The sequence below is a fragment of the Vitis vinifera genome, chromosome 2, assembly GCF_030704535.1.
Source record: "Vitis vinifera cultivar Pinot Noir 40024 chromosome 2, ASM3070453v1".
In the NCBI taxonomy this organism is placed as follows: Eukaryota; Viridiplantae; Streptophyta; class Magnoliopsida; order Vitales; family Vitaceae; genus Vitis; species Vitis vinifera.
Window position 1 is genome coordinate 20366838 of NC_081806.1, and position 12593 is coordinate 20379430.

The 12593-nt window shown below is 34.7% G+C and overlaps 1 protein-coding gene across 1 annotated transcript; it reads left to right on the forward strand.

Annotated features, from left to right (window-relative positions):
• The first annotated feature begins 260 nt into the window (after positions 1 to 260).
• LOC100263017 (arabinosyltransferase XEG113) lies at positions 261 to 12260 on the forward strand. Its single transcript, XM_019225602.2, has 13 exons — positions 261 to 656; positions 1343 to 1633; positions 1741 to 1946; positions 2530 to 2635; positions 3191 to 3447; positions 3658 to 3793; positions 6294 to 6388; positions 6510 to 6563; positions 8596 to 8709; positions 10772 to 10870; positions 10974 to 11090; positions 11625 to 11711; positions 11818 to 12260. Exons 1-13 carry the CDS (start codon positions 464 to 466, stop codon positions 11983 to 11985), a joined length of 1923 nt encoding a protein of 640 aa, XP_019081147.2. The 5' UTR covers positions 261 to 463; the 3' UTR covers positions 11986 to 12260.
• Positions 12261 to 12593: the final 333 nt, after the last annotated feature.

The window sequence follows — 12593 nt, forward strand, 5'->3', positions numbered from 1 at the left end:
AATTCTATTTTTTTGGCTTATTTAGTCATGTTCAATGTAATGAATTTTTTTAAAAAAATATTTTTTATATTCTCAATTATTGTTTGAAACATAAAATCTAAAAAAAAAATAAGAAAAAAACTTTTTCTTTTTAAATTAATTTTGTTAAAACAATTTTTGACAAACTTATTTTGTGAAAAAAAGAAAAAGAAAAAGAAAAAGAAAACTGTTTTTTGAACAAGAGTAAAATGTTTTCTCCTTTCCCTGCTTTTATTTGTCTTAAATAAATAATAACAAGGGGCTAGATTCAGACAGCCGTGTATGTAAAAGCACAAATGGCTGGTGGTCGCTGGAGTTGATGGTGGTGGAGAGTTGACTCGGCCGATTCTACAAAATTATCATTCAAAGAGCCTCAACACAACACCATGAATGATTTCTGAAACCCTATTTGGAGTTGGGAGTGAGGTGGTGGGTGAATGAGAAAATGGGTTGGATTCCATTCCACGACGCTGCAAATTCCAAGCCTCTCTTCTTGACCATCTACGCCACCGTCATTGTTGGCATCGTCTTTTCCTCCTTCTACGTCTTCTCCGCCATTTACTCCGCTGACTCCTCCACTTGGTTCTCCTCCTCCTCCTCCTCCTCCTCCTCCTCCTCCTCTGCATCATCTCTCATTCGTACGTTTTCTCTCTCAACTCTCGTCGGAAATTTGAATTTTGAATATGTTTTCTTTTTTCGAGAATGGGATTGGGGGAGAGTGAGATTGAGATTGAGATTTTTCCGTACTGGGAAGCGGAGGAACTGGTTTGTTGAATTTGGGTGGGAAAGGGGAGGCCTTTGTCATTCCGTTGACCTTTTGGGTGTTTCTCACTATCCAACTGTATTACCTGCAAATGAGGGATGGGGGTGAATTTGATATGATAAGCTACTTGTATCTCCGTTTTCTTTGAAAATCTGTGAGATGGGAACGAATTGTTTTTTCGATCGACGGTTTATATTCCTTAGTTTTTAAGGATTTATTTTTCTGAATAGGATGGATAAATTTAGAAATCATGAATAGAAATAAAAAATTTAGTTTCTGGGTTGTGAGAATGTTCTGCCTTCTGGTTGCTGGTATAATTCTAGGAAAGTTTCTTTTGCTTTACTTAATGTTAGCTTCTTAACAGGCATTGTGCAATCAGTGACTGGTCATTGTGCATTTCGTATTTTGGGTTAGTTTTTGAGTAAAATGAAATGGCATGTGCCAGTATGCAATCACTTCTTTATGATGTCAGGCATTGATATATCAAGTTCTATTTTGTCTACCTTCTCTTGATGTTGTAAGTTTCTTTTGTGTTATATCTGGTTGCATGTTGTATTTCAGATGTCGATCAAGGACCCAATGTTTCTCAACGAACAGATTGGGGTGCAGTGCCAGCGCCTCCACCTAAATCACCCAAATCTCAAAACATGTGGACGAGGCCTATTTGGGAGGCTCCCCCTCGAGGTGAAAAAAGGCCCTCTTTGAAGGCCTTTCAGTTGACAAAGACACTGGTAGAGCAAAGGGTGAAGGATAATGTCATAATAGTGACGTTTGGTAATTATGCATTCATGGATTTTATCCTCACTTGGGTTAAGCACTTGACTGATCTGGGTATCTCCAATCTTCTCGTTGGTAGGTTCCTCATTCGGACCTGTAATTACTTCCTTGAAATATCACTTTTCCACATATTCTATGTCAATTTTCAAGACTGTTAAGGAAGTTTGAAATTGTTGTTATAGGTGCAATGGACACCAAGTTATTGGAGGCGTTGTATTGGAGAGGTGTTCCAGTCTTTGATATGGGCAGCCACATGAGCACAATAGATGTTGGATGGGGAACACCAACGTTTCATAAAATGGGGAGAGAAAAGGTTATCCTGATAGATGCTCTCTTGCCTTTTGGCTATGAGCTACTGATGTGTGACACAGACATGGTTTGGTTAAAGGTAGTCTTCTGTGCCTGTTATTGGATTGTTCTTTTGAGATCAAGGTCTTCTTCTTTAGCTACATAAATGTTATCATTATCATTATTATTATTATTATTTGATTCATGTCCCCTTTTTTCACTGATATTTTAAACAGCTATCCAATATTCATTTGAAGGGCTGCTTTAGGAAAAAAGGGAAAAAGGGAGAAAAAGAATATCTTGGATGCTCTTCCTTTCTAATGTACCAAACAAAATATTTTTGCTAAGCATCTGAAATGGTTTCTCCTGGTGCACTTCTTAGACCATGAAACTCTATACATGCCAACTCTTATGCATATTGTGTGTTGGGGGGAATTTCTTTTGGGTAATATGCCTTGTATTCCTTTTACACCTCTTGGTTTTGTTTTATTTGTTTTCACTTTATATTTTTATAGGTTGTTATTGCATTTCTTATCCTGTTGGTTATATTTCTTCATACATTACTCAAGAAGCTGTATAGATTTTGTTATAAAAAATTATTTGCAAAGGACATTGCTATTTACTCCTCTATTTGCTTCAACTAATTCGACTAAGGATGTCCGTTTGTTATGTTGCTGGAATAGAACCCGCTTCCATATTTGGCGCGTTTTCCTGGAGCAGATGTCTTAACTTCAAGTGATCAAGTTGTACCAACAGTTGTTGATGATCGCTTGGATATTTGGCAACAAGGTGAATATTATGTAAAGAAACCTTTTAATGCAATCTCCATTTATTATGTTTACCTTATGGTTTTAGATAGTCTTCATGACCTGTGCTTGGGTTATCTTAAAGTGGTTTGTGTGTGTAAGCTGTTGTGAAGTTGCAACCTCATAGCACAAAATTTTTTATGATTTGTTGGTCAACATTACTGTCACATTATTTCTGTCCCTGAACAGCATCCTACATGCTAATGTTTTGTTCCCCAACATTGGAAAAATGCTAAAATAGGGCCTTTGCACAATTGCAACCAGAATAAATTTTCATAAATCAATTCCCTTTACGAAGTGACTGAACTAAAATTTCAAGAGAAAATAATCAAGTCAATCGTTACTAGATTAACTTTCCATTGGTTGGTTCTACCTTAGATTGCCTTGTAATCAATGTCAAATATGAAATTCAAACTGTGTTTTTATTTTACTGCAGCTAATGATGAAGTAGTGAGTGATTATCTCCATTAATTGCTTGGCTGCTATTTCTTTTAAATGATCATCCTGCTAATGAGATTCTTTCTTTGCTTCTTAACAGTTGGTGCTGCCTACAATATAGGAATTTTCCACTGGCGACCAACAGATTCTGCAAAAAAATTGGCAAGAGAGTGGAAAGAGATGCTTCTAGCTGATGATAAGATATGGGATCAGAATGGGTTCAATGACCTTGTACGCAGGCAATTAGGCCCATCTGTTGACGAGGACAGTGGACTCGCATATGCTTATGATGGAAATCTCAAGCTGGGACTTTTGCCAGCTAGTATATTCTGTAGTGGGCATACTTATTTTGTGCAGGTTGGTCAAATAGACTAGTGCTTTGAAGTTTTGAAATTTATTAATCATCCCTGGTTCTTTTTGTATATATTTGAAACTTTCAGCTCCATTCCTCATTCTTTTTACTCATTTCTGCCATCAAACTTGAGAATTTTGTACCTAGATCCATGACATAGAACACATTAAACTTTGCATTGAACATCTTTCTAAGCCTTGACACTATGTTGGCAGTCCATGTATCAACAACTCAGACTGGAGCCATATGCAGTGCATACTACATTCCAGTATGCTGGTACTGACGGAAAGCGTCATAGACTTCGGGAAGCGAAGGTTTTCTATGATCCACCAGAATATTATGATTCACCAGGTAATTCTTCTAGATGTTATCTATATCCTGTAGAGTTCTATTATAATGCATTTCATCCCCATGAATTACTTGCTATTAGCTTTAGTCCTTGCAAAGTGCAACACATCCTATCTGTCTTTCGCTTGGAATCTTTTATATGTGGATCTGAATTCCAGTCAGTCATTTTAACCCATTACATCCTATCTATGTTTTTTTTTTTTTAGCTCCTAGTTCTATTGTGCTTATCTGCATTATCATGTGATGCCTCTCTGTCATTAGAATCACAATTGCTATCTCTTATAGGATTAAGAGAATTCAATCATAATTTCTTTTATCAGGTATGATTAATCTTAGTTTTGCAAGGGGATTAGTAAAGTTAAGTTGGGGCTGCTGTTTTTTGGGTGTTGGTGGGGGTGGGCGATGCAGCGGGGAATGGGGCTTAGGTTCCTAGTGATCATGACACTTTGTGATATTGTGACATCTAAAGTATGTATGAGTGTATTTTAACAGATGAGATACCAACCTCGTAGTTTGGTTCTTGCAATAGTGCCCTTGGAAAACCATTTCAGGGGTTTCTCAAACTTCTCTCAGTTTATTCCTCTCATTGTAGGTGATGGCTCCAGAATTCACTTCTGGGAGAACATCTGATGGGGATCTACCTCTCAGCGTTCTCTATCATAGTCTTTATCCATCTCAAGGACCAGGGATGATTGTATTTCTCATATCCTTGATCAGACGCAATACTCCTTGTCATGGAATTTTGACTTTTGCAGAACTTATCTAATCTGGAAATGATGACCTCCTATCCTTTTGCTTTGCTTGCATAAGTTTACCTCCATTTTTTCCCCTTTATCAAATGAGAGATTACTGATATGGTTCCTTCCAGCTTCTTATAGTCTCCCCTTGCCCTTTATTATAGTGATGCTCCATCCCTTTTCCTGAAGCTAATTCTAAAGTTCTCATAAAAATCAGAGCCTTTGCTCGGTTGTTGGCTTGTAAAAGGGGTTGCTACTGTTGTTATTATAGATAAGAGTTCCTTATCTAGCTTACTCTTCCTGAGTATTGGGTCCTGTGCTCTGACCATGGTGAATCAGTGGATCATATTTTTCTTTACTGTCTATTGCACTAGAGTTGTGGATTGAACTCTTTTGGTTGGCAGGTTTCTTTTGGGTTCTTCCAGTGTTCATGTGAAAAGGAATACTTCTCTGTAGGAGGTGATTCCTTTGGAGTTTAGTGCCATTCTTGCTAGCATGATTTTGCTTGATGGAACTGAAGTTTGTATAGTGTGTTAGGCTGTTGGAGCTCTTTCCTGATCTTTGTTTTTTATTTTTCTTTTATCAGAGATCTTTGTTTTGTATTTTCCTTCTTTTATGCCCACTGTAGGCAGTTTTCAATCAAATTTCTATTTAATTGTCAAAAAAAAAGGGTCCTAGATTTGCAAGAAGAATAGTTCACCCTTCCTTGTATTCTTTATCTTAACTTCTCTCTCTTTTTTCTTTTTTTTTTGGGTTTTTTTAATGAAATGTTGGTTTTCTATTTTAAAAAAAGGTTTAATATTGATAAAATCTTCTTGATATTGAGAATTTTCTGCCTTCCCCCAGTGTTCAGCTCCTCTTAAGAACACCAATGGGCAAAGCCCACTTCTCCACATGGTTCCAAGATTTTACCTGAACTTCTAAGATTCAATCCTCCTCCTTCAGTGATTGAAGCTGAGCCATTCATGAACCTGCTGTCATCCTTGATATTCTGGTTCTAAAGTATGTAAGACCTTGTATGAGTACTTGTCCCTATACTCGATGTTCTAGTTTTAAACTTCCAGAAACTAGTTTGCCTTAGAGTGACAAATTAAAAGTTGGAATTTCCCAACTGCTAAGTTCTTGTCTCAAAATAAGACACCATTGCAGTTGCTATCTTATCAGAAACTCAGGTTTATCTAATTTTTATATCAAAATTAATTTTTAAGTTACACATGCATTCTAACTCATTACTACTTTCACTTTTGATTTTCAATATAAATATAACATAGTAAGTGTGTTTTTGTGCTTAAGTTAGAGATGCTTATTAATTTACGCACAGCAACAACATTTTTGTGACCTTTTATTATCTCCCTATGTTTAAATATATACTCGTTTAGGATACGGCACTGAGGAGTTGAAGAAACTGGCTAATTTCCTGTTATGTTGCATATAACTTGCACCTAAATAGCATGAAAACTTACAATTTTCCATAGAAGTAAACGGGATGTAGGCTCATTTGCATGCATATTGTCTTTAGTCCTGAAAATCTAATGTTAGACTCCAGTGTTTGTGGGAAATACAAAATTTATACTTTTCCTGTCCGTCATCCTCTTTTCATGGGAAACACTAACTCCCATCAAATGTTTCCTACATCTTACCAACTGAAGTTTAGAAGCTGACCCTTAAATGCATTGATGCATGTGTCATAGCATCTGCTTCTGGTTAATGTTTTGAAGACTATACATTTTCAAGGACAAATTTAATCTATTTGAGAACTTATGCAGGAGGTTTCTTGACATTTAAGCCTTCTATTCCAAAGAGCCTGTTGCTGGATGGGGAGCATAATCTTGAATCACATTTTGCTCTCATTAATTACCAAGTATGCATGTATCAGCCTAATCCGACTGACTTTTATTATAATTGTTTTAACGACTTTTGTTATAATTGTTGTACCACTTCCATGTTCCATTTCATTAATTATATTGTGTTATTGTCCTCAGATGAAACAAATACGTACAGCGCTTGCTATTGCTTCATTATTGAAACGTACACTGGTGAGAATGATTCAAACTTTTGCCTTGGTTGATCATAATATTTTATGATAGTTTTAGCTGGTGCAAGAACTACATGTTCTGCAATTATAATATATAAGAAAAGGGTTAGTTTGTTGTCAGGCCATTAATCTATGAATTTGGAGATAAAACTTGGACCAATACAGGTATTAGGGATTTGGTCTGGGATATTGGATGCCTTTTATCATCATCAACCCAACTTTGTAATTCTTCTTGTTGTCATGGTCTTATTCATTGATAAATGCACTCTCTTTTTTAACATGCTGCAACAATGATTCACAAAATTCCCAAATAATATAGAAACCACATCTTCAGCTCCAAGTTTTTGTCCTGTTAGATTTTTAAAATTTAAGTAGTTTGGGTTTTTACAAGGCTGCAATTCAACACACATTTTTCTCTAACAGGTCAAGTGCATTAAAGGAGATGGTGACAGAGTTTAGAAAATTTTGAGGAATTAAGGGAAGATGGAAGCACAATTTCAATAAATTAATTAAAAGTTCACATTAGGGGTCTAAGCTTACAAGAACTTAGAAATCCAACCATGTATAGATATTATGTATTCTCTCAGGAATTAGGGTTTTGAGGTAAAAGAAGTCATAAAAAAAGATGAGGAAAGGGTAAGGCATAGGGCACTATGGAAATCTTATCAAGGCTTGAAGTATGTGATAATAGTGCTGTTTGTCGCTCTAATCTGCCTTATAAATGGTGAAAAAAGTAGCATTCTTTTACAAGAACTGTCAAGCTACTAATGTCCTTGAAATCTCAAACTATTAATGCTATGTTTGGTTGGCGGGATAGGATAGGATAAGATATGTATATCCTAGAATATCATATCCCCATCGGATCATAAATATATATCTTAAAATATGATTTCTAATGGGATATGATATCTTTTGATATACATATCCTAGGAACGTGATGTTCTAAGGTAATATATCCAATGAGATTTTAAGTTATATTATTAATATTTAATTTGTGAAATGAATAAAAAATAATATGAAATATTCAATGTTTAAAATAAAAATTATATCACATTTCAATATTTGTATTTTTTTTAAAAAAAGGAAATTTCTCTTATATTTAACAATATTCATGATTAAAATATTTAAATTTTTTAGATAAAATTTTTTATATTATGTTGTTCAATATATAAAAATAATTTATATATGTTAATATTATTTTAGAAATATTTTTAAAATTTTTCTTTTTTAACCATAAATTTAATTTATAATAAAAAATTTTATTTTGCAAAATAAGTATATAAAAAAAATAAAAAATTGATAAAAAATAAATTTATGATACATTGGACATGCATATCCTATATCTTAGCATAAAATTAATATATTACATGTAGAAGAGATGAAAAAAAAGGGTGGATAATGTATCCCACCACTTATCCTATCCTATGTTTGGTTAAACATAGGACAGGATAAGTGATGGAATAACTTATTCTATCCCATTATCAACCAAACATGGGATAGGATATAATATCTCATTTCTTATCCTATCTCATGTTATATTCAGTCAACCAAACATGATCTTAGGATATGGGCCCACAACATATATCAGACTCAACAAATAAATGATAAGGAACTATAGCAGTAGGAGAGACTGAATTCAAGGCCTCTAGTTAAGCATAGTTAACACAATTATAAAGACTAGGACAAATGCCCCATAAATGGTGGAAAAGCAGCATTTATATATGAGAACTGTCAAGCTACCAACTTCCTTGAAAGCTGTTGAGATATGGGCCCACAGTGTATATCAGGCTCAACAATGTATGTCAGACTAATGAAAACAAAGGTGATGTTCAAATATTATCATAGGATCAAAATTGTACCATCTAACTTTGAGAGAGTGGTCGAGGAAAGAGTAAGGCATGCAAGAGCATGCTATGCTTTGAACTCTTTTCTTTTCCTTTAGTATTGATTATTTAATTCATCATATTAGCTAATTGCATTTGGAAATTCTTATTATGTCTTGATCTTTCTGTTCTTTTATTTGTGATTTTTAGGTCATGCCTCCACTATGGTGCAGATTGGATAGGTTATGGTTTCCACATCCTGGAGTTCTTGAGGGGTCTATTACTAGACAACCTTTTCTCTGCCCTTTGGACCATGTATTTGAGGTACCTTTTTTTTAGTTGAACCTACTTTTGCCTACTCTCATTATTGTTTACCCATGAGGTAGGTCATGTGGAAGTTTAGCATCATCTCCTTTAATACCTAATAAGTGGTGGCAAAGTCAATAAATTTTTATTAGAATCATTGAAGCATAAGAAGGTTGAACTCATAGCTCTTGCAATCAAGTGTTATATTTAAGAAACTACTGAAGAAGTATTATATGCAATATAAATAACAACAGAATTAGCTCTGAAAGAGAGGTAAACTTGGGGATTCACTATATTTAAGGAACTATTGAAGAAGTATAACACAAGAATGTTGAAGTCATGGCTCTTGCAACCAAGTGTTATATTTAAGAAACTACCGAAGAAGTATTACATGCAATATAAATAACAACAAAATTAGCTCTAATGGAGAGATGAAGTTGGAAAGCACTATTTTGTTGATTATTTGGCTCATTTTATTGGAGAAAGGAAATAACATTGTTCAGAACACTTTGTTTTGAGAGAGTGTTGAAAAAAGTCGTTGGAAAAGTTTAATTTTGGCTGCTGTCACTAAGGGTTTGTAGATTCTAACAAATCATTCAGAGATAGAATGATATTTCTCTGATAACATTCACCAAAATATTGTGCTCCTTCAGGTGAAAATGAAGTTAAATCTTGATGGATGCTCTCTTGCAAACCTAGTCCAGCTAGAAATAGGCTATGTTACTAGGACACCCTAAAGGATGTAAAGTAGCCATGTTGGACATGACATGACTTGGATTTGGGTATGGGATATGTGTCCAACATTCGTATTGGTCATCCATGTACCCGTCATTTGTGTCCAATAAAGAAAAAGACATGTTATCATTTCATTCTAAGTTATCTTAGACTCTTGTAATGTACTTTTTTGTTCCATGGATGAAGGAAGTATCCATGTTAGGCATTCATTGATATACAATTCATTTTGGGGTAGGGTGTGTGATAAAGGAATAATGGAAAATTTAGGTTATTTGGTTGTGCCCATGTGCCCTAAGATCTCAGGATTACATGAAATATGAACAAAGGCATGCTCAAACACCCAACCCTTACCCCAATCCATGCAATGCTTGAAATTGGTGGTATTTTCTGAATTTGGAAATTTTGTTCAATTCACAAACCAAAGATCCTCTTTAATTTCTCTATGCCTTCAGTTTAGATGATTTTATTTGAAGTATAGATTTTAGTTCTTCCAGTGGGGTTAAGGGTAGCAAGTCATGTTGGGTTGTGGAAACATCATTTGGAGGATGATTTAGTGTGTGAACTTTGCCAGAAATTTATTCCATGGTTCTTGGGAAAATTGTCACATTATGCATGAAGTTCTAAACATTTTATGGGTTTTCCAGCTTTTTTATTTCATCAATTAGCCAACAATAGAGTGGATGTGATGGATGAAATGAGAACAATTCTATTGGAATAATGTGGAGGGTGTTAACTCCCTTAGCTTAGTCTGTAATTGACCAATGATACCTTCTCATATGGGCACAAATACCCATAGGAGCTAACCAGATATGCCCTTGGATTAAGAAAGCTATCAGGCATGAGGTTATTTTTACTTGGAGTTTCTGCTCTATTGATCATACATTAAACCTATCAGGCATGAGGGTGTAAGCTATAACCATTAGAAGTGAGGGAAACATGATGTCCAACTGTTAGGAAAGAAGGCTTTAAGGATAGTTATCTTCTTGTTTTTTTTAAAAGGCACCACAAAAGTTTGAATGAGAACTACTGCAGTATGCATCAAAGAGATGGTTAGAGAATTCCATTGCTTTCAGTTCCTTTAACTGTCACATGACAAGTCCACTGGCATCTTAAGATTTTCTTTATTATATTTGTCAGACAATATTTCCTGATGATTGGAACAACTAATATGCTGCTAGGTACTTTTCTAATCATCACTGTCTCATTTACCTGGAGATCTCAATTTCTCACAGTATATATTTACTTTTTCCAACAGTATGCATGTAGAACATAAGCTATGAAGTGATGCATTGTAGTTTGAATTGTGGGCTCCTCACTTTGCATCTGTAACTGTACTGAAATGTAGGTAAATGTGATGTTGAAAGAATTCCCAGAGGATGAATTTGGCCCTGGGATCAATATTAGAGAATACTCTTTCTTTGACAATCCACTAATGCCCAAACAGGTATATCATTAGCTGCCACATTTAGAGCTCGGATTCACCATGTTGTTCCTCTTTTTATCTCCTTATCTTAGTGGAACTTCTCGTATTTTGATGTCTGTTTCAGGTGAAAGATTCATGGCTTGATGTTCAACTTTGTCGAGAAGGATCCCCAGGTTGTAATGTAACAAACAATACAAGTTCACTAGGAATAAGACTTCCAAAGCACAGCACTGAAGAAATGGTAACTTTGATTACAACCCTAAGGCATCATCTTTTTGTAATTATTGTTCTGCTTGTCTAACATTTTTCCTTTTTGGTGAATTTTTTTAGATCTTAATCATCACATCTAATTATCTGGACTAGTTCTAACAAACCTTGTTTATCTGCTTTGCTCATCCATCCAAAAAAAGTTAGACCTCTAGAAATTCCGTGTCCAGACCATCTGATGTAAAATCATGCTAGCATTTCTTTCAAACACATTTTTAATCCCATGTGTGGGCACCACCTAGGAAAATTTCTAGGCTAAGTCTTCTACGTGAGTCAATGCTGTTCTTGACAGCCATCTCACCCGAAATTTCTGAGAGCAAAGCTTGAACAGGCATAGCTTCAACCCGATCCCTTGTGAGAGCTGAAGCCAAAATCTAAGAATTTAATATATTATTTATTTTTATTTTCAGTTTGCATTAAATTTATCCTCATGTTGTTCAACTAAGCCAAATGCAATCTAGCCTGCTAAAAACATACTGAAAGCTGAATTTTATCCTGTAATTTTCAGTTCAAATCAGTATTCTCATTATTCAAGGATGTCAAAGTCATCCAATTCTCAACGATGCAAGATGCTTTCCTCGGTTTCACTGACAAGGCAAGTTTCACTCTCCTTCCCTTATTTCATTATTAGAGTGACAAATATATTATGTTCAGTAATCATATGCTGACAAGAAGTCGTGCCATGCAAAATATGTGATCAGAAAACGGAGGAAAAATTCAGAAAACGGGTGAAGCGGTATGTTGGTATTTGGTGCTGCGTGAAGGGTAGTGATCCGGGTCACATATATTATGACATGTACTGGGATGAGAAACCCAATTGGAAACCAATCCCACCTCAAGCTTCTGAGGATGATCATCCACCCTGGTGATGAAATCTAACCAACCACACACACTGTTGTAGCCTAGAAGAGGGCTGTATTTTATGTTGTTGAACAGGATACATAATCTAATCATTGGTATAGAAGAGAGCAGATGTCTTTGTATACCAGTAATGAGAAAATTTTGGACTTGTTTATTCCAAGATGATTAAGAAAAGGAATGTGGATGTGAGGCCTTTTTCAGGTTCTATGTAAAACTTATATTCATTTGATATCCGGAGTTTGCTTTTGTACATTAATTGAAACAAGTCTCGAGTTGGATTTTAGACTTGGGCAGATATTGGTATGGAAGGTTTTAGCCAAGTGGGTGTTGATAAACCAACTTAATAACTTAATTTAAGTTATTAAATAAATTAAGTATATTTGATAAAATAATTTAATAATATGATTTAAAGTAAAAAACAATTTTAAATAATAAGTAAAAATAATTAATTTATTTTTAAGTCTATATTTTTATTTTATCTTTTTATTATTATTTATCATAGTTATCTCTATGATTCCTTTTATTATTCTACGATCTTTATTTTGTATGATTTAAAATGTAAAAAAGACAGGTTCTTATTTTGTATATATTTTTAATTAGCCACAATGACACTTAA